The sequence below is a fragment of the Electrophorus electricus genome, chromosome 4 (assembly GCF_041902795.1).
Source record: "Electrophorus electricus isolate QZ-2024a chromosome 4, ASM4190279v1, whole genome shotgun sequence".
Classification (NCBI taxonomy): domain Eukaryota; kingdom Metazoa; phylum Chordata; class Actinopteri; order Gymnotiformes; family Gymnotidae; genus Electrophorus; species Electrophorus electricus.
Genome location: NC_137500.1, coordinates 35,226,097 through 35,251,101, shown reverse-complemented (window position 1 = coordinate 35,251,101; position 25,005 = coordinate 35,226,097). Strand labels below are relative to the sequence as shown.

General features: G+C 42.2%; 2 protein-coding genes across 3 annotated transcripts in view; both read left to right on the top strand.

Moving 5' to 3' along the window:
• The first annotated feature begins 481 nt into the window (after window positions 1-481).
• Window positions 482-14,788, top strand: actr3 (actin related protein 3). 2 transcript variants are annotated; one of them, XM_081713496.1, is made up of 12 exons: window positions 482-639; window positions 4,344-4,399; window positions 4,677-4,801; window positions 4,972-5,082; window positions 5,277-5,372; window positions 5,504-5,611; window positions 6,034-6,177; window positions 6,771-6,944; window positions 7,090-7,182; window positions 7,655-7,780; window positions 7,868-7,951; window positions 14,616-14,788. In XM_081713496.1, the coding sequence occupies exons 1-12, from the start codon at window positions 596-598 to the stop codon at window positions 14,631-14,633; spliced, it is 1,179 nt and encodes a 392-aa protein (XP_081569622.1). In that variant the 5' UTR covers window positions 482-595; the 3' UTR covers window positions 14,634-14,788. The 2 variants fall into 2 exon arrangements, with proteins under 2 accessions (XP_081569622.1, XP_026867686.1); XM_027011885.3 differs by lacking the exon at window positions 14,616-14,788 and adding an exon at window positions 8,078-9,081.
• A 4,142-nt stretch (window positions 14,789-18,930) lies between these two features.
• Window positions 18,931-25,005, top strand: part of dpp10 (dipeptidyl peptidase like 10) — a 64,245-nt gene continuing 58,170 nt past the window's right edge. The window contains exon 1 of the mRNA XM_035522483.2: window positions 18,931-19,539. Within this exon, the coding sequence (XP_035378376.1) occupies window positions 19,483-19,539 (57 nt within the window). The 5' untranslated portion in view covers window positions 18,931-19,482. The remainder of the gene's footprint in view (window positions 19,540-25,005) is intronic.

Below are 25,005 nucleotides of genomic sequence, written 5' to 3'. Positions count from 1 at the left end.
AAACACATTCTCCCAAAATGCATCTGAAGACGATCGCTTTTCAGCGTTGTCAATTTAGTGTGACACATTTGAGTCTATTTTACATTTCCTCTGACAGATTGATTCATCGAATTTGAATGTAACGTGATACAATTTTATAAATGTTCTTGCTCCTAAACTCTAGCAACCAAAATCTTTGATCTCAAAAATCAGTGTTTCCGGGATATTGTTTATCTACATGAGGTGCACATAATAAATCTTGCAACAAAAAAGTCTACATTAAACGAATGTCTGATTTCTAATATGCTTGTTGCAGTCTCCCAAAAAGCTGCTCCAGTATAATACATCTTGCAGATCCCGTGCGTACTGCAGCATTTCCGAAAATTTGTGCAAACCTGTGCAATAATCGTAGATCTGTAAGTTATGACTCGGCAGAGTTGTGCACGTATATAGTGTGTAGATCACACGCATGTGCCGCCCTCACACCGGCCATTTTATCACCGCTGTGTGCAAGCCAAGTGCGGAAGTGGCTCCAAACTTCATAGTGCGGGTCCGGGGTTCCGCCTTGTACTCATTCCCGTCGCTAGGAAGCTTCTTCGGCAGTTAAAGACGAGAAATGGCTGGGCGGTTGCCGGCGTGCGTCGTGGATTGCGGTACGGGGTACGTGTTTCCATCGCGATTCCTCCAGTGTTTTAAACGTTTGCTGCCAGCAGGCACTTCTTGCCCACTCACTGTCAGCTTTGGGGTGTGTGGGCTAACTAGCTAACCTAACCTAGGCTAGGCTAACTAGCGACCATATTCAACTCAGAGGTCGGTAAAATATACCTATTACGGATGCATGTTTTCACTCGGCATGTAGTCTTTGAATTTATTTTCAGGAAGGATCAAGTAATAGTCTATTTTGGGAATAAACATGGCATGGATGGTGGCTGTATGGGTTGTTAACTAGCTAGATTATCTTAGCTAGCAGGCAGTATTTTGGTATCCTTGGCTAGGTAGCTACATTTCAAAATATCCAGCTTTGACGACGCACATACGTTTGAACGTTGATCTTTGAATGATGCGACACATTTGGTGTGCTACATGTTCAGATTTATAGTAGGTTAGTGTTTAAAATTATAAAGGGTGCTAAATTCCTGCAAAACTCCATTCTTGTGAACGATTGTCTGCGCATGCGCCTCGTGACTTCCTAATTTCATTGACAGCAGCAGTCGCTTCCTGCTTCTGGTTTTTAGTCCATATATGGTGGTGTTCGCCATTGAAAACGTCTTTAGTAACATTGTCTTATTTAGTCCTGTAATGTTGCGCCCTGTTTGAGCAATGGCTGTAAATTCGACGCTAGATTGTGTTCATAGCTAGCTGGCTAACTTGTAGTGTTATTTATGAATCTGCAGCTGGGAATCAGACTTCCTTTATCTTGAGCGAACAAACCGGGATTATATGAAGCCTCAAACAACCCTACATATGCAGCCATGGCGGGGCTCACTGTCGCCCACAGCGCTGTGTATGAAATCACATGGACCTGGACTTTCTCTTTCTCTCAAGCATTTTATTTGCGCTGTCTATTCTTTAGGGTTTTTGAAACATACATACATGTACATGCACACAGCACGTTAAGGAGATCAAGCATCATCAAATCACTGCAGGTTAAAATCCTCAGATATTACTGTATGCTGGTAGAGTGCTTTTGGTTGAGTTGACAGTGTATTTACCTCGTCAGTGTTTGCATGTAGAGACTTGAACATTCCGCAGTGCATACCTTCCCCTGCCCCCTTCTCTCTGAACTATTACAAGCAAAGAAGCATCTGTTCTGAGCATGGATGGAAAAGATTGGGCTATTTTGTGTGTGCACGCATGTGTCATTCAGGCTGAAATGTGTGAAAGCATCACATCCTCTTTGACCTGCATTTCTCTGTCTAGTTTGCAGAACTGTTTTAACATGGGCCATAAAGAAGGAAAAAAAAAAGGAACTATTATGCTACGTTGCCTCTGCACTCCTGTTCTGATGCCCACTCAGCCTCAAAGCTACAGAAAACAAAAAAGTTTGCTTGTGTAGGCTGTACACGGTTTTTGGTTTTTGTTGTTTTTTTTTAAAAAATGTGCAGGTGAATGTTTATAAATGGGCATTATAACACAAACCTTCTCTTAAATAATAAAAAAGAAAGTCGCTTAAAGCTGATTTATGTTTTTAAAAGTAATATTTCATACCCTTTCAGACCACAACTGGTGCTTTTGAGCCTGACCCTGCTTGATGTCTCACCAAACCTGTGCCGCTTTCACGTTATTCCTTATATTCTGAAGTATTTGGATAAATGGCGGGAAAAGTCCTTGTGTTATGTCTGAGGACATTTTATATGTTCTCAAAGATGAACCTTCACATCAGCGGGGTGTGTGCCAGCATGGCGGGAGTCATCAGTCATTTTACACTGCAAAGGCTGCTCTGGTATCAGAGCTCAAGCATGTCTAGAAAAAAACACACACACCAAGTTTGGTTTATTTGTCACATACATAGTCATACACAGTATAACTCGCAGTGAAATGGTTGTTTACAGCATCACTCTCAAAAGGCTTGAGCAATCTGTAGAAAATACCTTTCTTAACAAATGTCCTCAGAACCCACTTGGGATATCGTTGGTTACCATGGTTTAGTTTCTCTCCATCTCCTTTGTTATTTATATATTTTTAGTCACAAAATAATGAGGTTTGTTTGTGTGGCTGTTGATGAAATGCCATTATAATTCTCTTGCCACTGGAAAAGTGAACAGAGCTTAGAAAGTTGACCTTTAAACTAGACTTGATTTGCACTGGTCACTAGTGGCATACATCTGGGCTAGACATTGGCTAACTAGCACAGATTTCACATCAGTATCTCACTGTGGCTCTTGATCATTGTGATATTGTAGCCAAGCAAGTAGGCTTTAGGAGCTTCCACTTTGGTTGTACTCCATAAAGCCTGTATATATGGTCCTGTAGGTTCACTGGATAACAGTACAAGTGGGCAGTATGACTGTCATTTGTTATTAATCCCAGTATGCTTAACTTGTGGGTCTTGGCAGCACATCTAGAAACATTTACTAACTGCATTAATCATTTAAAATCAGTAATAGAAAGCTTATAAACATACTATATAATTCAAATCCTTACAGTAGATAATTGGTTAGCCAGTTTTGTCTATTATGTAGAAATATTGTGATGCTGTTATGAAAGTATGATATATTTTTGACATTTTACATAATCCCCAGGTCACATGAACCTATGGCTAAAATCTCGACAACTGCTTGCCGAGTGTCCTGTTGTGGGGCCTAGCTGATCGTAATGGTTGGGCACGTCTAAGTCCGATGGCATGATGCGGGTAGAACATGGCATTAGGGGGTAGTACAGGGAATACAGAGCCCTGTGTGTTGTCAGCATAATGCTAGCTTTGGACTGGAAAGCCTATCATATAGGATCGGCTATGTATACCCTCAGCTGCTTAACAGCAGTATTGCTATCAGGAACTTCTATATAAAAAATCGTGTTGCTGATCACTCATCTGTAGTAAATGGTCATTAAAAGGTTCAGCTAAACTGGCACAGGCTCTCACTGTTTGAATGAGAAAGTTCTTGTTTCTCACAGTAATCAAGAAATACTTGCATGTCTTTCATTTACCACTAGTATAGATAATATTGTATGGAACAGTGTATTGTTAGCAGTACCGTTTATATGCCATAAAACTTAAGTATAGACTTCACTGATGTACTTGACAGTTTTGCACACTAATATATTTTCTAAACAAAAGGTCAAAAAGGAAGAATGTGCAAAAGCGCACAAATGAAATATACAAGCTAAAATGATTGTATGTTGTTTATGTTGCATTTATGGCACAACAAATATTTATCTTTCAAAGAACATTTGCTAAGATGATTACATTTTTTTATTCCAACTAGGGCCTATAACTATTAATGATTTATTCTACTTTTGTTCTGGCAATCTTTGTCAGCACTGTCCAAATCTTAGTTCATCATTCCAACCTTGACTGACACAAATGCATTCTGGACCTCATGTTTGGAGTAATGGCAGGTGAACTGGTGGAAATAATGATGAACATGTAAGAGAGTGCAGTGACCTTAGAAAGCAAAGGACCATGAAGGATTGAAGTAACCAGCCAATAGTCTGAATGGAAGGTTCACTCTATAGTCTGAGTGTGTATAGGGTACTATAGCTCTCTATATAGTCATTAACTGATAATCAGTTTATAACTATATGCATTGTGTTTGTAATTTGGTGGTCTTCTGCTCACAGGTCTTTTAAGTGTGTGGGTGTGTGTGTGTTTGAATTGATGTAAGAATTGTTCAGCTCAAAACATTGTCTGTTCTGTCTTTTAGATACACTAAACTTGGATATGCAGGAAACACAGAGCCCCAGTTCATCGTTCCATCATGTGAGTTGTTTTAACTGAAACACTCCCCACTATCCCGCCCTAAAGATGATATCTAAAGCATTTGTAAAGTCTGTTCTCTTCAAGGAGTTATGTTAAATAGGGGGAAATGCTGGTATATACAGGTTTGAAGTAAAAGTTGTCTGTCTTAGCCTGAGGGGGAATAGATGAGAGTTTCAGAGGTCATCGTTCTGCTGTGCCTGGCCTAGTTTGGTGTGTTCTTTTATACTGAAGTATGTCTCATGTATGTTCCATCCCATCATTCTCTGCTGTTGCTTAGGTATTGCCATCAAAGAGTCAGCAAAGGTGGGTGATCAAGCCCAGAGGAGAATGATGAAGGGTGTTGACGACCTGGACTTCTTCATAGGAGATGAGGCTATCGACAAGCCCACCTACGCCACCAAGGTGTGTGATTCCACACAAATCCACATTATGCCTCCCTGCGGGTATTGTAGCAGAACCCCATGCAGAAGACCTGTTCTTCACACTGAGTTTTAACCGCAGACACTAACAGGAAAATAAATGTGGCTTGGCTATTTCATAACCTCTCTCCCTTACTGTGTGTGTCTGTGCAGTGGCCAATCAGGCATGGTATTGTGGAGGATTGGGACCTAATGGAGAGGTTTATGGAGCAGGTCATCTTTAAGTACCTGAGGGCAGAGCCTGAGGACCACTATTTCTTGCTGGTGAGTAATGCACCATTGGGTTTTGTTGTAGGGGTTAATACTTCATGCAGTGCAGCGCAAATTTGTGGGACTCTGTGGGGCAACTTGTAAAATGACGTTGCGTGTTAAACTTTTTAAACTGTGGCAATTTGTGTACATGCACCTCTGGGTGTGAGTGTGTGAGACAGTGATGATTGTGGCTGTTTTTGCTGCAGACCGAGCCACCCTTAAACACACCCGAGAACCGAGAATACACAGCAGAGATTATGTTCGAGTCCTTCAATGTGCCAGGACTGTACATTGCCGTGCAGGTGCGCGCACACGATTCAGTTTGATTGGAAACTGTAGCTCTTTATTGTAGTCCTGGTGTGCTCACGTCAGATTTGTGCATCTGCTTGCATGCGTGCCTGCATGTGTGCGTGCCCATGTGTGTGTGTTTCAGGCAGTCTTGGCTCTTGCAGCATCCTGGACCTCTCGGCAGGTTGGAGAGAGGACTCTCACCGGTACAGTCATCGACAGCGGGGACGGAGTCACTCATGTCATCCCTGTGGTCAGTCTTGCACTCTCAGAATAGACCTGCGCATATGTTCATCTATAATGCCATTACGCAACATTTTAAAACGGACATACAGGGCTTTCCAGTAACTTTTGTTGGAAGGAAAAATGTTTTTATTTTATTAATGATATTTTTTATTTAATTTTATTATGCTATTTTTAAATAATGTAAATTTATGTGAAATGATCAAATGGGAATGGCAATCATGGTAGAATGAATTTCTGGATGTAACTTGTGGGTTCAGCTGTTGACTTTTTTATTGTTTGGATCATCTTTCTGAGGATGGATCTCGGAATATAATGGCCTTAATTTTTAAATTCTCTCATTTCCTTCGTTGCTTGTTTGTGCGAAGCCCTTTGTATGCACTTTGCTAGCGCTATACAAATGAAGCTGCCCTTCCATGTGTTGTCTCATAGGCGGAGGGCTATGTGATCGGCAGCTGTATAAAGCACATCCCCATCGCAGGGCGAGACATCACCTACTTCACACAGCAGCTGCTGAGGGAGAGAGAGGTGGGCATTCCACCCGAGCAGTCCCTCGAGACCGCAAAAGCCGTCAAGGTAAGCGCGTGTGTGTGTGCGTGTGCATGCAGTAGCGATGTTTGAATCACCATACTTTAAATTCAAGCAGGGTCTTGCACAGCATAACCTCATGACTCATTCTTGCTCAGATTCTATTTGAGGTCTCTGGGCTGCTAAGAAATGTTATTGTTTAAAAATAGCAGCTTTGCTAACTAATGAGACTTATACTAGTTTCTATCATGAAATAAATATCAAAAAGGAATTGGTAATTACATATCTGGTTATAATACAGTAGGTCTTAAGTATAAAATGTTGAAAGCATGCTCTATTCTGGTATTATGAAGCCAGAATGACACAGCAGCTCTTGTGTGTCTGTCCTGACATGGTAAATGGATGTTTTATTTCCCTTTTTAGTATGCAGTTTAAAGGCTGTGTCAGAGCTTGACTTGGCCAAGCTGAGCTCACTACACCAAACTATAATGAGGTTGTTTCTGAGGCTAGCACTGATCAGGCCTTCAATCTGTCCCAGGCCTTCAGAGACGGAGAGGAGGCAAATGTGAAAAAAACGATTTAACACTGCCCCCCCCCCGAATGTAACAAATGGGTGTGTGCATTTGCGCCCCCTTCTGTAGGAACGTTTCAGTTACGTGTGTCCTGACCTCGTGAAGGAGTTTAATAAGTACGACACAGATGGTTCTAAATGGATAAAGCAGTACACGGGCATCAACGCCATCAGCAAGAAAGAGTTCACCATCGACGTGGGATACGAGCGCTTCCTCGGCCCGGAGATCTTCTTCCACCCTGAGGTGTGTCTGCTCAGGAAAACTCAGGCAGATGGGTTGGAGCATGACGGGTTTAGAACAGTGTGGTACAAATCTATCTATCTATCTCTATCTCTCTCTCTCTCTTTCGTTCCCTTATTCCATCTTCCTGCACCCCCCTGACCGACAGTTTGCCAATCCAGACTTCACTCAGCCAATCTCAGAAGTGGTTGATGAGGTGATTCAGAACTGTCCCATTGATGTGCGTCGTCCTCTCTATAAGGTAAGATTAAATATGTTCAACACGCATGCCAACGTTTATTGCTCGCTGCGTGGCTTTCTTATGTGGTATATTGGTAGATTTATCATCGTTTTTTTGCTGAGGCTTTATTGAGTGGTTTTGTTTTGATTGAAGAGAATCACAAAGAGGGGGGGCAAAGATCATTTAGGGTACTGAAAACTGCGACCCTGTTTGTTTGTTTATTGGGATCCATACACTATGCCCTCAGGCAGGCAGTACAACCTTTTAGCTGTCTGTGAATAATGGCGGTTAATGATTTTAGAAGTGATTTTTGTGATATCTGCGTAACATAAGGTGTGGTGTTCATCAAAAGGTCTCAAAAGGTTTCACTGACATCAGTAAATACCTCCCCTCCCAACCCCCATGCTTGCTTCAGACAAAACGATACAAACGGGGACCAGCCTGCACAGGATTAACTGTGCTGCGTCTCTGTGTCTGTCCGTGCCTCCTGTAGAACATAGTTCTATCAGGCGGGTCTACCATGTTCCGTGACTTTGGCCGGCGTCTGCAGAGGGATCTGAAGAGGACCGTGGATGCACGACTCAAGCTTAGCGAGGAGCTTAGCGGCGGGAAGCTCAAGGTCTGTGGAAGAGCTTGGAGCATGACAACGTTTCCAGGGCCCAGGTGATGAGTGCTTACCTTACTCATGTGTGTATCTGCTCCACAGCCCAAGCCCATTGACGTGCAGGTCATCACTCACCACATGCAGCGCTATGCTGTGTGGTTCGGCGGATCCATGCTGGCATCAACAGTGAGTCTCGCGCACCTCTCAACCAAACACCTCTGCAATGGTATTCTCTTTGGTAGTATGTCTGCTTACGTGTGTGTGTGTGTGTGTGTGTGTGTGTGTGTGTGTGTGTGTCCCCTGCCACCCTAGCCTGAGTTCTACCAGGTGTGTCACACCAAGAAGGATTACGAGGAGATCGGCCCTAGCATTTGTCGCCATAACCCCGTGTTTGGCGTCATGTCCTAAGAGAGCACAGAACATGCGTTTTATCTCTCTCTCGCTCACACACACATGCATACAAGGACACGGGTGGGGGTGGGCTTGTGGAATGGGTGGGGCAATGAAGTGGGCGACTAGAGAGAGGGGGAGGGGGAGAGAGCTCATTTCGGTTAACACCAAACCTGTCTGCTGGATCCAGATGATGAATGAATGTTTTTGTTTGTTTGTTTTTGTTGTTTTTTTTTTTCTTGTTCCCCCTAGAAGGGAAATGCAGTTACTAGACCAAAATGACTCTAGCTCTTCTCTGCCTTCGCTCAGTAATTAATATGCAGGCATCTTAAAAAAAACAAAACAAAACCTGCAGTCTTCTGCTGAATAGAATAATGACTATGGAAACGGTAATATTGACATTCATGATGATGCAGAAGACTCCGTTGGCGTGACTCGTGTCAAGTGTGGGTGCAGATAACTCAAACACCTCAAGCAGTATGACTCTTTAGAGTTCCACCATGCCAGTCCTCTCCCGCGTCCAGAGGCATTACAGCCTTTAACAGGCCAAGCAGGGTTTGAGGCCCAAACTGGAAAAAGCAAACTTATTCCACAGCATAGGGTTCCTTTTGTGCTCTTTAGACGTAGAAAAAAAAAAAGAAATCTATTTCCTTATGTTACATTTTCTTGCCTTTTCATCAAATTAGTTTTAAATATGTGACTGCTTTTACCTGCAATCGTATCATATTTTCATTTTCCACTTCAAAGGAAAAGCTTCTATCAATAATAGGACTCTGATGAGCTTGAACAGGAATGACTATCGGACCAGTATTGGTTGTTGTTTTTGTTTTGTTTTTTTAATTAAACACCAAATGACAGCAGGTTTGGGTTTATAAATACAATGCCTAAAACATTCCAATAAAGGCTCAAAATTGTTTCTACAAAAATTGCTCGTGTTTTCTTTCTTGTTGTTCCTGACATTTTTTAGGTAGGAAAAACTGGCAAGAGCAATTTGGCACTCACTTTTTGTTAATTAACCTTTGGAACAATTTGGTAAACTGATTTGTTTTAGGTGTTGTCGTAGGTCAGATGTGGTTATTTCTGAATTTTGTGCCGTTCTTTGGTCCTTCTCGCTGGACTTCGTTGAGCTAAATAATTTATTCATCAGTAAGTGTAGCTAAACAAAGGATTTCTTTCTCATTTAAAAAAAAAAAAGACGAAGCACAAAAATATGCAATATCTGTTGAGGTTTGCTAGCTTCCTTGACAATGTATGATGACAGTTTTGAAGGCAAGTATTCCAGAAAATTAGCAACAGAGATGGTAGATACATGGCTTTTTTTCTGAACATTTGAATATATAAAACTAAGCATTGTAGTTTGTGTGTGTGTGTGTGTGTGTGTGTGAATCTTTCAAACCAGAAGATAACAGTAGATCTGTTTTAATAAAGAACTTGCTAGCTGCCAGGCAAACATTCATACACTGCCCTTTTTGGTCACAAGAGGTCACTCATTCTATACATATGGCATGGTTCAGTTTCAGGGTTTATTCATGTGGGTGATTCCTTTAAAATAACAATACAGGCATTACTCATTGTATGAAAATCGTTAGAATCGCAATGCCTGTCATTCACCATAAAGCATGCATGTTTCTCTTCACTATGTGTCTTGAGCCCAACCTCTGAACTGAGAGTGTAAGTGAACCATATTCTAGTCCAACAACAGCAATGAGAATTCTGACAAATATTTGCTCATTGGATGACAGCAAATAATTCAAGCTTTAGTTTAAAAATCCCAAACTGCCTCTCTTCTCTTTCAAAAATATTAGTGGCTCTCAAGGAATCTTCAAAACTGTAGCCCTGCTTTAAGAAATGGGTCTGCTTTAGGCACACTGGATAGATTGGACCAATGAAGAGTAACAGTGCCTGTTTACTGCTTGGGTGCTTCTCAAAACTAAAACTGCCAAAGCACCAATTAGAACATTTCTGTGCATTCATAAATGCAGTATCTGTGACAATATGGACACATCGCGCTGTATAGTATAAAACTGGGAACCATAACACAAATTGACTCACTGAGCAGAAGAACTTGCATCGCATCATAACATACAACTGTTAGAAATGGTGTGCAATTTCACTCCTGGTGTCTGACCTATTGGATTAGTATCTTATAGACTACAGTATAGATACAACAAATGTTCAGATCAAGTGGTGTCTAGCAGAAGCATAAAACAAATGTTGCATCTGTGGATATTTGCAGAAGCATCAACCTGATATTTCTTGGAGATCTTCTATAGCCATAGAATTGTTTGTTATTGTAGTTATTATGGATAGTGTCACTGAACACATTATATAAGAATTAATACAATAATGGTGAATCAGTGATACCTTTAACATTTCTTTGAATTGTAGAGAAAAGGCAAGTCATGGTGCTCTACTTGGAACGTGTTTTGCTGTCACGCCTTCTTAACTGCTTATTTTCAGTAAAACACCAGCACAGTCATCCCAGGAGGGAATTTCACAAAGATTTTATCGTGAACTGGGGAGTGTCTGTTGCACCCAGACTTTGTGCGATGCCATCATCAATCTTTTCGTGCCAGCAATTCTAACTGGCTAATTGAATCCATCGGTCAGTGAGCTGCTCCATGCCTTTAAGTGACAGACAGTTCAAGGGCTCCCCTGATGTGCTTTTACAACAGGTTATTTTATGAATGTTAATGTCACCGCCACAAAGCCAGAACAAAACAGAAAAGTTGTGGAACATACACAGACAGAAACAACAACAAGCAAAAGGCCACTGAATTCAGAAAGTTCATATTCAGTGTAACTGGACAGTGGCTTATGTTGATTTGTCTCTGCAGTCTAGCACGTTTTTAAAATGAACCAAAGACTATGCGATTAAAGTGTGCAGTATGAGTTTTATTTGATAGTATTTATTGGAGATCACATTAGGTGAAACATATAGGAATTCTTTGGACAAATAAACAGCTTCAACCAAAACTGTCATAGAACTCGGCTGAAAGACCTTTACATCCTCACATTAGCAACCCACAGTTGCTTGGGGTAGTGATGTATTCTTAATTATCCATTAAAATGATTCTGTAACCTAATCCAAAATATTGTTATACTGTAATCTGACTATTTTCTGTTACTTTCAGTTTAGGCCTACTTTTACCCATTAACTGCTGGAGTTTCAGAATACTGGTGTCCCACTGCACCAAGCAGCCTGCCCGCCAACAAGCTCCCATAAAGCCCTGCACTCTTTAACAGCTCATAAAATGCGGGAAAGTCGTCCACATAAAAAGCTTGTCCCTTCCACAGAAGTCCAGCGGTGGTGAGAAGACCCTTTGCTACCGCTGTCAAACTGGCGCCACCTCCAGATAGGTATGCAATGTTTAGGCATTAGGTGAGAACAAAGTTCTTTATACCGAACCTGTGAATATATCTTGCTGGAATATAGCAGACAGCAGATTATCATCGTTATTGTAACATTTTGTCGTCCACAGTACATCTCTCGGTATCTATAAAAGCGCCCGTTCTCGTTCGCGAGAACAGGAGTTTCTTGTCTCGTATAAGAAGAACGGGGAGGCGGTGACTGGCTTCCCTTACGTTCACTAATCATAAGAGAATTTATTTAAACAGGATAACGTTTATTTAACACGTCGTATGAAACACATACCGTATTCACGAAAACAAATCTAATGTTTCCCTTGGGGGGGAAAAAAATCCCGTGTTCACGATCAACGAAGCAAGGCAAGACAGAAAGCAAGGTATGACTCGCGCCAGAGATTTCAGACAAAAGCACGTCTGATTCCAGCCACATGCTGCAGCCATCAACAGCACGCAGGCTCCACATTTTAAACGCAGACTACGGTCGGTGCTGGTGCTGTTGCAGTGCGACAACAGTGATGGGAGCCGTTTACTCCATTAGAACCATTAAAAAGGAGGGGGTTTCTCCTTGTTAAATTGTGTGGGGGTTTTTAAACCAGTAATCTAATTGCCGCCTTTTTTTGTAAACAATATAATTTGCGAATCGTATTTACGCAATTACCTGTATTCCGTTATTACCCGTCCCTGTCCATGCTTATAGGTGCCAGGACTCGAGTACAGTCAGTTTTCAGTTCCTGTTAGTTTTAGGCACTTTTGCTTTTAATTTTGTTTTCAGTAAGTGAAATGCGTGCTTGCTGGAATTCAGGTCTGGTGACTGACTTGGTGAGTCAGGAACTTTCAACTGAAAAAGTGCCTCTATGTCATTGTCCTGCTGTGAAGTGAAGTGCTGTCTAGTGAGTCTGAGGCTTTTGGTTGGATGTGAGCAGTTAAGATGCCTCTGTGTGCTTCAGACTTCATCCTGATACTGTTGTTGATAGTCACATCATCAATAAAGACTAGACAGCCAGTTCCCCTGCTGGTCTGAACCCCACTGAGCATGCATTTCACTTAATGTTTAATTGATGAGGTGGTGTGCTGTAGATCATGGAGAGTTACGTTTTTTGTGTTTTTTTCCTTTGCACATTCCTATTCCCGTCTTTCTGGTATGCGGTATATTCTTCATCTCACCTGTCCTTAAGACTTTCTCAGAACTCTACCGACTCTATTCTTTATGTTCTTTTTACTCGAACTGTAACCCAACCTTTCTGTTCTTGTGGCTTACGAGTGGTTTGTGTATGGGGTGAACCCTCTGAGGCTATGCTGCTATATTCTTTCTTTTATGGCCTGTTCAGTTGTTTTTCTTCATGCATTAAAATATTTTCGAGTAACCACTGTGGCCTGTCAGGTTGTTTGGCATCACTCAACTCACATGTGTGCTTCCTTCTGAACAATCTACCGAACAGATGATTTTGAAAATTGTTATGGCTATTTTTTATATGATTCTATGATTATGGCTGTATATCTGTAAGACGATAACTATGATCAACACAAGAACAACATGGCAGAACCCAGGTGAGACTCAGGGTGAGACGAGGCAGAACAGGTGCCTGCAACTGACCTAGCCTCTCCCGCAGGTCAACCACTTTTGGCTGCATCTAACACTGCCTTCATTAGTCTACACTGCCTACTGTATTCTCCTATTTATTTGTGTGTTTCTTCTTGTTTGTTTGCTTTAGCCTCGTGATAACATGTTTGAAAGGCACTGTATTAAGAAACTATAGCAACGAGATCTTAGATGCAAATTCATATATAGAATCATTGTTAGACCTTTGGTTAGTTCTCTTATGTATGAACTAATGACATGATACACTACTGGACAAGATAAAACTCAGTTGTCAACTGCATTGGGTGGCCTAAAATGAGTGAATTGTGTTTAAAAAAAGGATCTAATTCCCTTAATAGGATGCTCATACCCTGAAATTAAAGCTGACAGTCTGCACTTTAACTCTATAGTCACTGTGTCATTTCAAATCCAATGCAGTGGAGTACTGAGAAACAAAAACCATGACACTGTATAATTACTTACAGACTGCAGCATACTTTAAAGCAAAATTCCAAAGGATGAATAGCTCATTGCAGTTCCACATGAAGTGTTCACTGCCATACATTAACCAAAAATGTGTATTCTAGTGCAATATTATTTTCATTGGGCTTCAAGCATTTTATTTTTTTGGTTCAGTACCAAAAAGTATCCTGCCGGGTGCTGTGATTCCTGATCAGAGGTTCAACCTGTTTGTGACGTTTAGCTGGGCTCTGATGGCTGCACGCTGACAGCTAAGCCTGAGCAGTGGTGTAGGGAGAAAGTCCTTCACGGTGACTTTTCTACCAAACCGCTAGCAAAACCCGATCCCTGCGCAGCACCTGAGCTGTGCGGCCAAAAAAGCAGCAGACGCAACTGGACAAGCGGCAGCGGGAAGGTTCTTCTGAAAGGTGCCCGCAAACTGTTTGAGAGGTGGAGGTTGAGATGGGATGGAGATAGCGGGAAGGATAAAGGTGTGGTATAATGGAAGGAGACAGGTTCCTGTCTCAGGGGAGTTATCAGACAGTCAGAGATAAAGGGGTGGACAGAGAAAGAGAGTGAGAGAGACAGAGGGGTGATAGGGAGGCAGAAATAGAAAAGGAAGTGATTGGGAAGTGTCTCTACAGCGCCAGGTTTGATGTTTTGGGTCTCTCTTGGACTCTCCATTCCTAAGATCAGTTCCTTTCTATCATGTGTGTGAGACTGTGTGCTCAAGAAACTTAATGCATTTTTCTCATTTCTTTTCCATTTCAGCACACAGTGCACAGCACTTTTATACTTCAGCACTTCATGCAAAATTCAGTGAAACATGCACATATCCGCCCACTCGTTGTACAGTACACACACGCAAGCATGCACAGATACATGCACAACACAATAATTTCTAAATGCTATTGTCTTTCTTCTCATCTGTCTCAATGACTGCCACACACACATGCACTCACACTCAATGAGTCTTTCCTTTAGTTTTTCTCCTCCACACATACTTACAGAATGATGCTGTCTCCCTCTTTCTCTGCATTATCTTTCCTGCAGGCTTGTGTGAACAAGTGAACAGGAGCAGAGGACAAAGAGCCTATTATCAAAGCTTCAGTGGTGGTCAGAACTGTTGGATTGGAAGGGTGCTATCTGGACTCTCGCACAGCTTTTTACCTGGAACCAAGACAAATGTTTTTTTCCTAGAAGGCACAAATGTGTGGAAAAAAATAGCTCAATATCTTATCTGGATAAATATTATAAGTACTACCTTAATAAATACTGGTGAACCCAAATTTGTTTGTTATATTTATGTGTACTTTGTATCCTGGCAACCATCTGGTTTCAGGTTGTGATTCTTTACCATCTTTGTACAGAGACAAATCACCTCATTTGGAATTGTTTCCTTCTAGCTTCCGACTTAAAATGTTTTTGAAGCCACTTTTTAATTTGTTTTTCTACACTTTCTTCTGAGTCATAATCTGCTGGCCTCTCAGCTGTTGCACAACAGCAGCATAAGCCTGCGGGGGTAAAGGCTGGCAAATGCCAACCCTGTGCGAACATCTGACTGGCTCTCGCATCGTGTAGCGAAGGGGGCGCTTGTGTGATGAATCCTGCCAGCTCCCTCTCCCAGTGAGATCGCAGAGCCCAAGCCGATATGACACACAGCAATGCTGAGGTTCAAACCTTAATCATAGCCGAGGGGTACATCTTGGCGCTGTTAAGCCATGCTTTTACTGGGGCGCGCCCACGGGGAGATGCAGAGCTGTTCTTGATGTCAAAGTGGAGCACAAGCATAGGTTTTGCTGGCTGGCTGACGGATTCTTTTTTTCCTTCTCCCGAACATAGCTTTCACGTAAGCGGCCATGGAACGAAGCAGTGCGTGGGAGCCCGTAGGAGGGTGCGTCTGGATCTGTGTGCACAACGACTGCGTTCGGCTCCAGGCTCGTTGCATTAGCCATGCCAAGGCTTTAGGCGCACTGGAATTGCACTAATGGAGGAGCAGCATATTAGCACACGCGCATGGGGGTGGGGTGGGGCTTGTGATGCCTCTGAAGTGTAGAGCAGAAATGGGTTTTCATGTGTTACCAAATCAGACAGATCATCATTATTCCATATTCTTATTCATATTCACAGTGTGTGTCCTATTACAGGCAATCGAGCAGATGAAAAGAAAAAAGGAGGAGCTGGAGGAGAGGGGGAGAGGCGCGAGGGCTATGGGTGAGACAGAGAATCCTGTAGGATGAGATAGGAGTGTCAGAGAGACGACGTGCGCATTCGTTAGAGCACGCACCTGTGATCCACTGCTAAGGCAGCAGGTGAAAACACGCCGACGTTGCTTTATGGCAGATAAGTGTGCTGTCTGTTTGGAGCTGGTACAAAGTGGCACAGCAGTCTGTGGACAGTGGGTGAAGTCAGTCTGTCCAGGGAAAAGCTGCTGTAAGCCGCCAGGCAAGCCACTACGGAAAACGGCTACTGTCATTGTAATAATGGCATTCGCGTCACGGCAAGCCTTTAAAGGTGGCGAGGAGAATTTATTGTCTGTCTCAATATCTGTCACTATGTGTTTGTGTATGTGAATGTGTGTATGTGTAAGGGTGTGTGGTGTGCACGGGCATGTGTTGTGCCTGTCTTGCTATTTGCAGACTGCTAACAAACTGATTGCACTCATTCATCAGACTGACTCTGAGCTATCATCAGTGCACACCTGCATCCCTAATAGAACAGCTCTGTGTTGTGGTGGTTACATGCAATTATTAGAAATACTTAACATCAATATACAAATAAGGGAAAATGTAAAGTGTTTTTTATATATATAAATATATATATATAAATATATATATATATAGTGTGTGTGTTTCCATGCATATGTGCACCACGCTTATGAATAATGTAGTCTTGGCAGCTGAAGAGTGCTAGATGAGAAGCTTCAGCTGAGACATTCTCTCTTTCTCTCTCTCTCTCTCTCTCTCTCTCTCTCTCTCTCTCTCATTCACTCACTCACTAACTCTGTCCTTCTGTAGTGATGCCCCATGGCAAGTGTTGCTAATAAGACGCTGAGGATGTCTGCTCGTTAGCTTTTAGAAAGTAGGAGTGCATAATATACACTGCCCGACTCTCCCCTGCTGGTTCTGCACTGAAGGAGGCGTTTTGTAATCATCCTCCATCACCGCATCATTGGAATCTTTGCTATGTCGGTGTAAAATGGCACATGACGAACCTCTTGGAGAAAGGTCAGGTGGGATCACGTTGCTTGACCACCCATGGCAACTCAAACAAAGACCTGTGGATTGTAATGACGTGAGCAGTTGCCATATTTAAACATTTCTGCCTCTGAGAAAATAACCCTGTCGGAGAGCCAAACGCAGTATTCATCATCTTTACGATCACTGGCTGAATCGCTGGTTCCTTCTTCAACATACAGTGTGCTAGAGTGTAGAAGTGATTATTTCATGTCATATGTAATGCAGTTATATTGGTCGGAAGGATTTCAGATTTAGCTGCTATCTGTATCCTCTCCTCCGGGAATAGGGAGAGGTTGTACAGGGCTGGATTTGGGCATCAGGCTCACGTTCACTTTAAGGTGACACTGAATTGAATTGAACAAGGTTGCCCATGGGATCAGCTAAGACTACCTTCAATTAAGGTAGTTATCTGTTTAGCTAATGAATCCAATAGTGTGGGAAAGCCCTGTAGGCTTTGAAGAGAATGTTTATTGGTTTGGATGCATTAAATGTTTTCCCAGCAGCGCGGGGAGGTGGTATGACTCACATTATCACACATTTCTACTTGCAGCAGATGATGTCTGGGCTAGTGTGACTCTTTTAAACTGTACCCCCATGTGCACAGTGGGGGGACAGAAGTAAATATCTCATTACGCACTTACGGTCCAGAGTTGTGCGTATTTGTGTGTGCCTCTGTGCTGGATGCTGGTAGGGGGTTATCTCATGCCGAGTGGCCTGATTATCTCGTGAGACATTTAAATATTAAGGGCTCCTGTTGATAGCCCAGTTTTATCAGAGGGGAGCAGACAGTTGCCTCAAGGAGAGGCACGCACAGAGATACAGGTGATATGATAACCAGACATCAGGATCAGAGTAGTGGTGTTAATGCGGGGATACTGTGACACTGAAATCAAATTTACATTCCTGAAAAGACATGAGAGCCCATTTTAGTACCTCTAATCTGCCTTGTTCACATTCTACGAGAGCATGAGATGGTGATCCTCCTGCTGCTACTCCACATTAGTAATAGGTAATAGGACTTTGTGGAGGTTTTCAGACAGCCAAAGACATTCATGGATATGGCGATTCATGCTTGATACATTTAGTTACATTACAATTAACCAGCATAAAGAAACAATTAACCAAGATAAAGCAACTTAGTGTTCAAGCTAACAAACGTGTGTGATTTGGAATGTGCAACTATGTCCTGAAACTGGGTGTTATCTTTATTGTGAAACATAAATGTATTCCACAGTATTTTTGCATCTGCTGCAGAAAGACATGCAGAGGGATACCTTTATATATGAGAGCGTACTAAAGCAGGACCGAGAGAGTTACAGGTAAAATAAGTTTTTCCTGACGATCAGGAATTGCACCCTGCACACACGGGCAGGCAGAATACAGCAGATAGCATCTCACAAGTCCCGTCCCTGACATGTACAGGACACCGGCACAGGAGGGCAAAGAGCCTATGGAGTACAGAGGTAATATGACAGGATGAAACGGGGCAGACATGCGTTTCACCCAGCGGCCCAGGCAGGCAGGCAGGCAGAGACACGGGCTGCAGGGTGAAATGAGGACAGGAAGATTCAAAGGTAGAGTCCTTCTGACAGTTGGAACTGAAGTAGGAGTAAGAACTGGGGGAGGTCAGAGGAGCGGGCGGGTTGGGGAAGAAGCCGACAGGCAAGGAAGAGAAAATATACTGAGGTGTTTGTCATCCTGTGGCAGGGTTTGAGGGCCAGCTCAAAACTTTTTTAAAAGTTAAAGGAAGAGGATCACAGGATTATATTTGTGAAGGGAGTAGGATTTGAGGAATTCAGTAATGCCTGGTACGTAAAAGCGCTTAAGAATGGACTATAGAGATAATTTCTTAATTTTTTTCTTCTTCAATGACCTTGCGTACACGCTGTGCTGCGGTTAAACAAACGCTTTCGCTCTATTTATTGCCACCTCACTCCCCCACCGCTGAGTGTCCAGAGTCAGTGCATTTATCCGGCTGTGAGTGTTCCGCGCTGAAACAGATCAGCCGCGCGCCGCCCACCGCCTCGTGCCGCAGATGCGGGGGTGCTTTGTGTTACTGGGTTGGCTCGCGTTGGTCACACTGGTGTTGCAACACAGCGCTTCATGTGAACGGCAATACATTTCTTATGCTTAAATGATCCCATCGCGTGGACATTCAGCATCGGTCAAATCGGTCGGTCGTTATCAGGCGAATAGTTTATCACGCACAGTTCTCAGAAAGACTTAAAGAGTGAGCGCAGTTGTCGGTCGTGTGAACCGTAATCGATAAATCGATTTGCGTTTACACCTTTTATGAATTCAGTTGTAAACAAGTTATAAATAATTGCCACATATGGTGTGTGGTTCTGATTAATATGATAGTAAAAAAAAAAACTTGTAGCTAAAGAAGCCTAAGTTCATCTTTTGTTCAGCCTGACTGGTACCCCCAGCGGGGACAGTAGCGCAAATATCAGAGAGGGGAGAGCGAGGGAAGGAGAGACAGGCGACCACTGGTGGACTCAGCTGAGCATATTGCGCATCACATTCACGACTCACGCCTTGTTCACTGTTGAACATAAGGCTTGAAGAGAGGTTGTGTAGGCTCTCTGCTGCTGTTCTTAGTGTCTGGAGTGGATTATAGCTGCTTTAGGTACGACAATTTCCATATTTCAATCAGGCTGTGACTGCGTTTCAATTTAAAGATGAACCAAACCGCCACGGTCTCTCAAGTGAAGTGTCAGCCCTCCAAAACCATAAAGGTAAGGCTATTGTTTTCTTTTGCTTGACTGCTCTCCAGCCTGAAGATTTCACCGCCGCGTTGCTCAGTATCCTGCAATGTTCTGGTCGGGAAGATTAAGTTTGGCGCTCGCGCCTCACTGCTCCAAAGTTGGAAAATAATGATGGATAGTTTTGCGCAGAGGGTCCCGACACTCTGCATGTTCCACGTGCCTAACCATGCTACCATGATTCTTATTTATGTAACGGATTGCCACTTGACTCGAACCAGATTTATTACAACGTTATGCTGTATTCAAGACGTTCGACATAGCCTTTTGGTAATGGCTGTACTGGTAGGTGCTGGTGGTGTAAAATAAACGGGCTAAAAGAGTTCGTATGGAAAATATTTAAAACACATGCATGCAGTTTGAGCAATTAGAACAATGTTAAACAAAATTACCCGTGCACAATGCATCAAGGCGTTGTAATTCCAAGCACGTCGAATGCAGCGGTGACGAGCGCGTGTGCGCATATCATCCCAGTGCAAAGCGTAGCCTTGTGCGATAATAGAAACAAATCTTTCAAGGCACAAAATGTAACCTCCTGCTCTGTCATATATTGATGTGCTAGTTAACTGCATTACCGCTGCAGAGAGCCACTGCTGATATATTGCGAGTTTGCAACTTGCTGACATCTCCAGGGAATTTCGCATAATCAACTCCCGTTTCAACAGTTGAAAATGAACTATCAGTATTTCAACGCCCACTCAGTACGCTGTGCTTTCCGTGCAGAACATATTAGTGGCGCGGAGTATGTAAAATATGGCAATATGGACAGAGGTGTGATACTTGCTGCTTTCATCTGCCCCATATTACACTGAAAGAAGAGACCCGATATGACCGCTTAATCGCATGTCACCCAGGACTCAGAGGGGTCGGGAGTTCACTCCTAATAGCCTTTTGAACTGCAGGCTATTATTAATTTGTTTTGATATCTACAACGAGAGCCAGCGGAACCGGAGCCGATTGGATATGTGTATGTGAACAATTACATAGCAGGTCCGCGTTCTCGGTGATTCAGAGGCGATATTGATTTGAAGCGTGTGCTGTTGAGAGAAATATCGCTGGAGGCGCGCTGATGAGTACTGACTTCTTTCGGGTAGTTTAAAAGCAAAAGTTCTCACTTCTTTATTCTGTATTCTATGTGCGATAATTAATGACTATCTGCCTATTAGAACCTTGCAGAACGAAAAGACTGATAAGTGGTAAGTAGGTGGCCTCTTCATCTGATAAACTCCTGAATGCATAAGTCATACAGCGATGGCGATGTCAGCTTTATTAGCTTTGTTAGGCCTTCTACCTGCTGATCTGAGTACAGCGGTTGGGTGAACATAAAGGTCAGCTGTGACAGAAGGTCAATCAATGAAGCGTTCAGTCCAATTAAAGTGAGCAAAGGATCTATCATCAGCCTGCCACTAAGCGTTCTCTCTCTCTCTCTCTCTCTCTCTCTCTCTCTCTCTCTCTCTCTCTCTCTCTCTCTCTCTCTCTCTCTCACACATGCAACTAGAATTTCCAAGCCTAACTCTAAACATAATCCTAACCTTTATAAAAATAAGTCTTTTAGCCCTTTCAATTTTGTTAAATGAAAGAGCTTTTATTAAAAGCACTTCACCTTTGTCATGCCAACTTTTGTCCTGAAAACACACAGATACATTCTCTCTCTCTCTCTCTCTCTCTCTCTCTCTCTCTCTCTCTCTCTCTCTCTCTCTCTCTCTCTCTCTCACACACACACACACACACACACAAATACAAACAACTTGTTTTTATACCCTGACTGGGTGTAGGGGTGTAGGGTTATGTTTATATCACACATGAATTATATATATTTCACTACATATACCTACAATTCAAATTTTCTTAGCCCAAACCTAGAACTAATATCAATGCTTTGCATTTTTTATGTTTTAAAAATTATTCAGCTTTCACAAAATGTATACAACTTGGCTCCACTTTGCTTATGAGATTCACATTATCTTTACACAAGTATAACTGGCATTTGGGGATCATGTGTTTTAAAGGAAAAAGGTCTCATGGGCTCTTTAACCATGGACTGGGGACATGTATGGAGATGTGCTCACTGCGCCTGAGATACGCCACACATCACTGTGCCTGAGATATGCCAAACATTAATTTTGCTAAGATATTTCAAAGAAAAAGACCTAAATGGATGAGATGTATTTTAGGACTTACATACATTTCACCTGAAAAATTGTAATATTTCACGATGCTTCTTTTGGTATGTTTTGCTCATGGATGGGCAGATTTTTTTTGGACAACTTTATTAAACACCAAAGCATAACAAGTTCTACATCAAGTCCTTTCACACGTTCCTCCCCACAGATTACACAGTTATTAGTATCTGTGCTTTCTGGTTTCTATCCAGCTTTTTCTTCACACCATTCCACAATTTGCTACTGCCTTCTGGTAATAACATTTAATCTTGGCTGGCTCAAGATATACTCTGTGATTTTAAAACTAGAAAGTGGTGATCCTGCTTGAAGATCATTTGTCTCGTCCAAGTCATTACCAGATCTTTATACCGTTTCTTTATTTATCTTCATTACCAGCAAGTAGAAATGCCTGTAGCAGCATCAGGCTGTATTGGTTTATATGCAAACACCTTCATATGGGCCTCTTTCACTGTTTCTGTGTGCTGTTGAGGTATCTGAAAGGAATGCAAAATAAAATCGATGCAAATAAAATGCCTTTAAAATCACAGACTAACTCTTAAAAACATTAAAAAGGTTTTTGGCAATCTTTATCTGCCTGCCTCTGAATGCTGAAATTACCCAGTCATAGTTGTTTCTGTTCCCATTTTTTTGTGCACACTGCACAATGGGCTTTGCCTTCATAGACACTTGTGCCATCAACACCGCATTTCAAACTGCTCTACCTTGCAGTTGATGATGCCGAGTTAGAATGTATAATCATTTGTGCAATTTTTTATCTTCCTCTTTATCGTCCTTTTAATTGCCAGTGTTAGTATGCTTGACTAGACAACCGATCACCTTCTTGACATTGGGTAACCATGAGTTAAATTCAAAAGATCCAGACGGTTAATTCAAGAAATGCTGCACAATAGCCCTCTTGCCTACTAGAGCAATCAAATCACTGTCAAATCACTGTCCTCCAGTGGTTAAATGTAATCCTGCATGAAATTATTGCAATCTGTAGTGCTCCAATAGAGAGCAAATTTCATTGCTCTACAACGAGGGTTAATGTAAGTACTGTATGTCAAAAACAGACCATGAGGGTTTGGGTAACACACCCTGGGTATGATGTGTGTTAGTGAGATGGAGTCACTGCGAGTGAAGCGCTCTCTCTGGGAAAGGCAGCAAAAGTCCTCATAAATGAAGTATTCGATTCAGTTGTGGTGAATTAAGCAGCCTGTTTGGGACTGACTGTCACGTCGAACATTGAAAGCTCACTGTGGGGCGAACCTTTGCTGGGAGTTCAGAAAAGAAAAAAGGAGAGAAGAATCTGGAAAGAAAAGCTGCTCTTCTCTTCTCCATAATATTGCATCTTTCCTGGAGCAGGGTGTAAAGTTCATGTTACTCTTTTTAGATTAGGTGAATACAGCTTTTCTTTTTTGTATAGAACCAGGTCAAGAATCATCCTTTTTCTTCTCTTAGTGTATGTGCAGGCTAGTAATTTAGTGCTTTTCATCCAAGACTTCAGTGCTAGAGACTGAAAAGAACTGGACCTTGTATGCAAACAAGAGCTTGTGCGATTTGCTTTTTTTCTGAGAAAAAATGAGAAAGTGCTCTCTGCATCTCTCTCTTTTTTTTTTTTTAAATCTTGATACACTAAAAGCTTAGTAATAGTGGCAATGTGCCAAATTTGTGTTCCAAACTGGAGCTGTGACTCAATCTCCAGAGGTAACTCAAACTGCACAATTTTCTTGCTCTTCCATGACACACACAGAAATTTCCTGAGAGCAAAGATAAAGATGTTATCTGTGTATGGAGAGGTTGAAACCACCGAAAGTAGAGGGGGCCAGAGTTCCACGTCCACCAGTCAAAAGCTAAAACTAAATGGGTGAGCAAGGGGGAAAGAAATGAAAGAAGAACCATGTCAGCCATAAAAGAAAGTGAGACCTGATTAAAGATTGTTTTGAGGTGATTAAAAGTAGCAGACAGATGTCACACACACATTGCAGATATTAAAGACATCCATCCAACCCTCCAGAGCCTTGCACAAACAGGACTAGACCTACTAAGCATTGTGATAAAATGTTTTGCACTTGCAGTTTCTGTAATATGTTCACCAACTGGAACGTGACAGATTCCTCACCCAGCATGTTGTCGTCTTCTCACAAGCTAGGAAATTTGTATGTGCTAATTACTTTAGGAAATTAGGGCCATAGATCAGTCATAGCATTACTTAAGCTTAGTGAGCTTAGTGGGCGCACGGCTCGTGAGTCCACCCACCTGTTTAATTCTGACCAGTAACACCTCAGGCTGTTTCCTTCCCCTCGTAGTGCACTCCACAATAGAAATTTCATCACAGCACTAATTTGCTAGCAGCACAGCTGAATGCCCGCTTCTGCTGCAGCAGGCACTGTTCTAAATGAAATGTCGTAATTTTTGCCTTTTATGGTTATATAATTATAGAAGCCAAAATCATGACTGCGGTTAATATAAGATTGATTGTGCTTGCAATCTTTCTCTTCCTCCATCAGTTCACCCTTTTAACCCATCACTAAGATATACACAGAGGTGAGTACACAGCATAGTTCATGTAGTCTGTGTGTTGAATAGTCACACAGGTCTGTATTGTTTTGGCTTGGCATTCCAGCATAACTCTGCAGCGAACACTACAGAGAGCTCCACAGTGCACACTATAGACTGGCCTTTTGGAGTTGTTCTTTTAGGCTGCGTCTCATCTAGCCTCAAGGCCAGATTCGTCCTGCTGCCGCTGTCAGCTGTCACCTTGCCCATAAAAACAAGCGAGGCAGTTCCACTGACTGGCGGTTGTACCTGCTCAAGCCATGACACTACCTTCAACACGGATCAAACATTATTGTGATTTGGACTACGAGTCCTTCCTGTGGACCATATTTGGGGTGACGAGCAGTTCCTTTTTTAATATCTTCCCAGATTTTCCTCTGGCACAACCTAGTCTTCATCAGATCTGTTCATAAGACTTTGCTTCAGAACTCTCTAGACGTTTTTTGCAGTTCACTAATGGTTTTTGTCTTACAGTGACCACTCTGACAGTATGTTGGAATATTCTTGTTTTTGTTATGTCATATCTTAGCCAAGGGTAGCGTCTATTCGACAAGCTTTTGCTGGCATGCTTCAGACTTTGCATCGTTTTGTGAAAACTGTACAAACTGTACATTTCAATCTTACAACTGCACAACCTTAATCCCAAATTGAAAATAAATTGAACATAAACTGGATTAGTGAATGCAAATTTATGGTGGCAAGTAAGCAACTGAAAAAA

Coding starts and splice junctions, on each gene's coding strand:
- actr3 (XM_027011885.3), top strand. CDS start 596: ATGGCTGGGCGGTTGCCGGCGTGCGTCGTGGATTGCGGTACGGG. Junction 5,083..5,276: donor AGGACCACTATTTCTTGCTG/GTGAGTAATGCA, acceptor TTTTTGCTGCAG/ACCGAGCCACCCTTAAACAC. Junction 7,183..7,654: donor TGCGTCGTCCTCTCTATAAG/GTAAGATTAAAT, acceptor TGCCTCCTGTAG/AACATAGTTCTATCAGGCGG.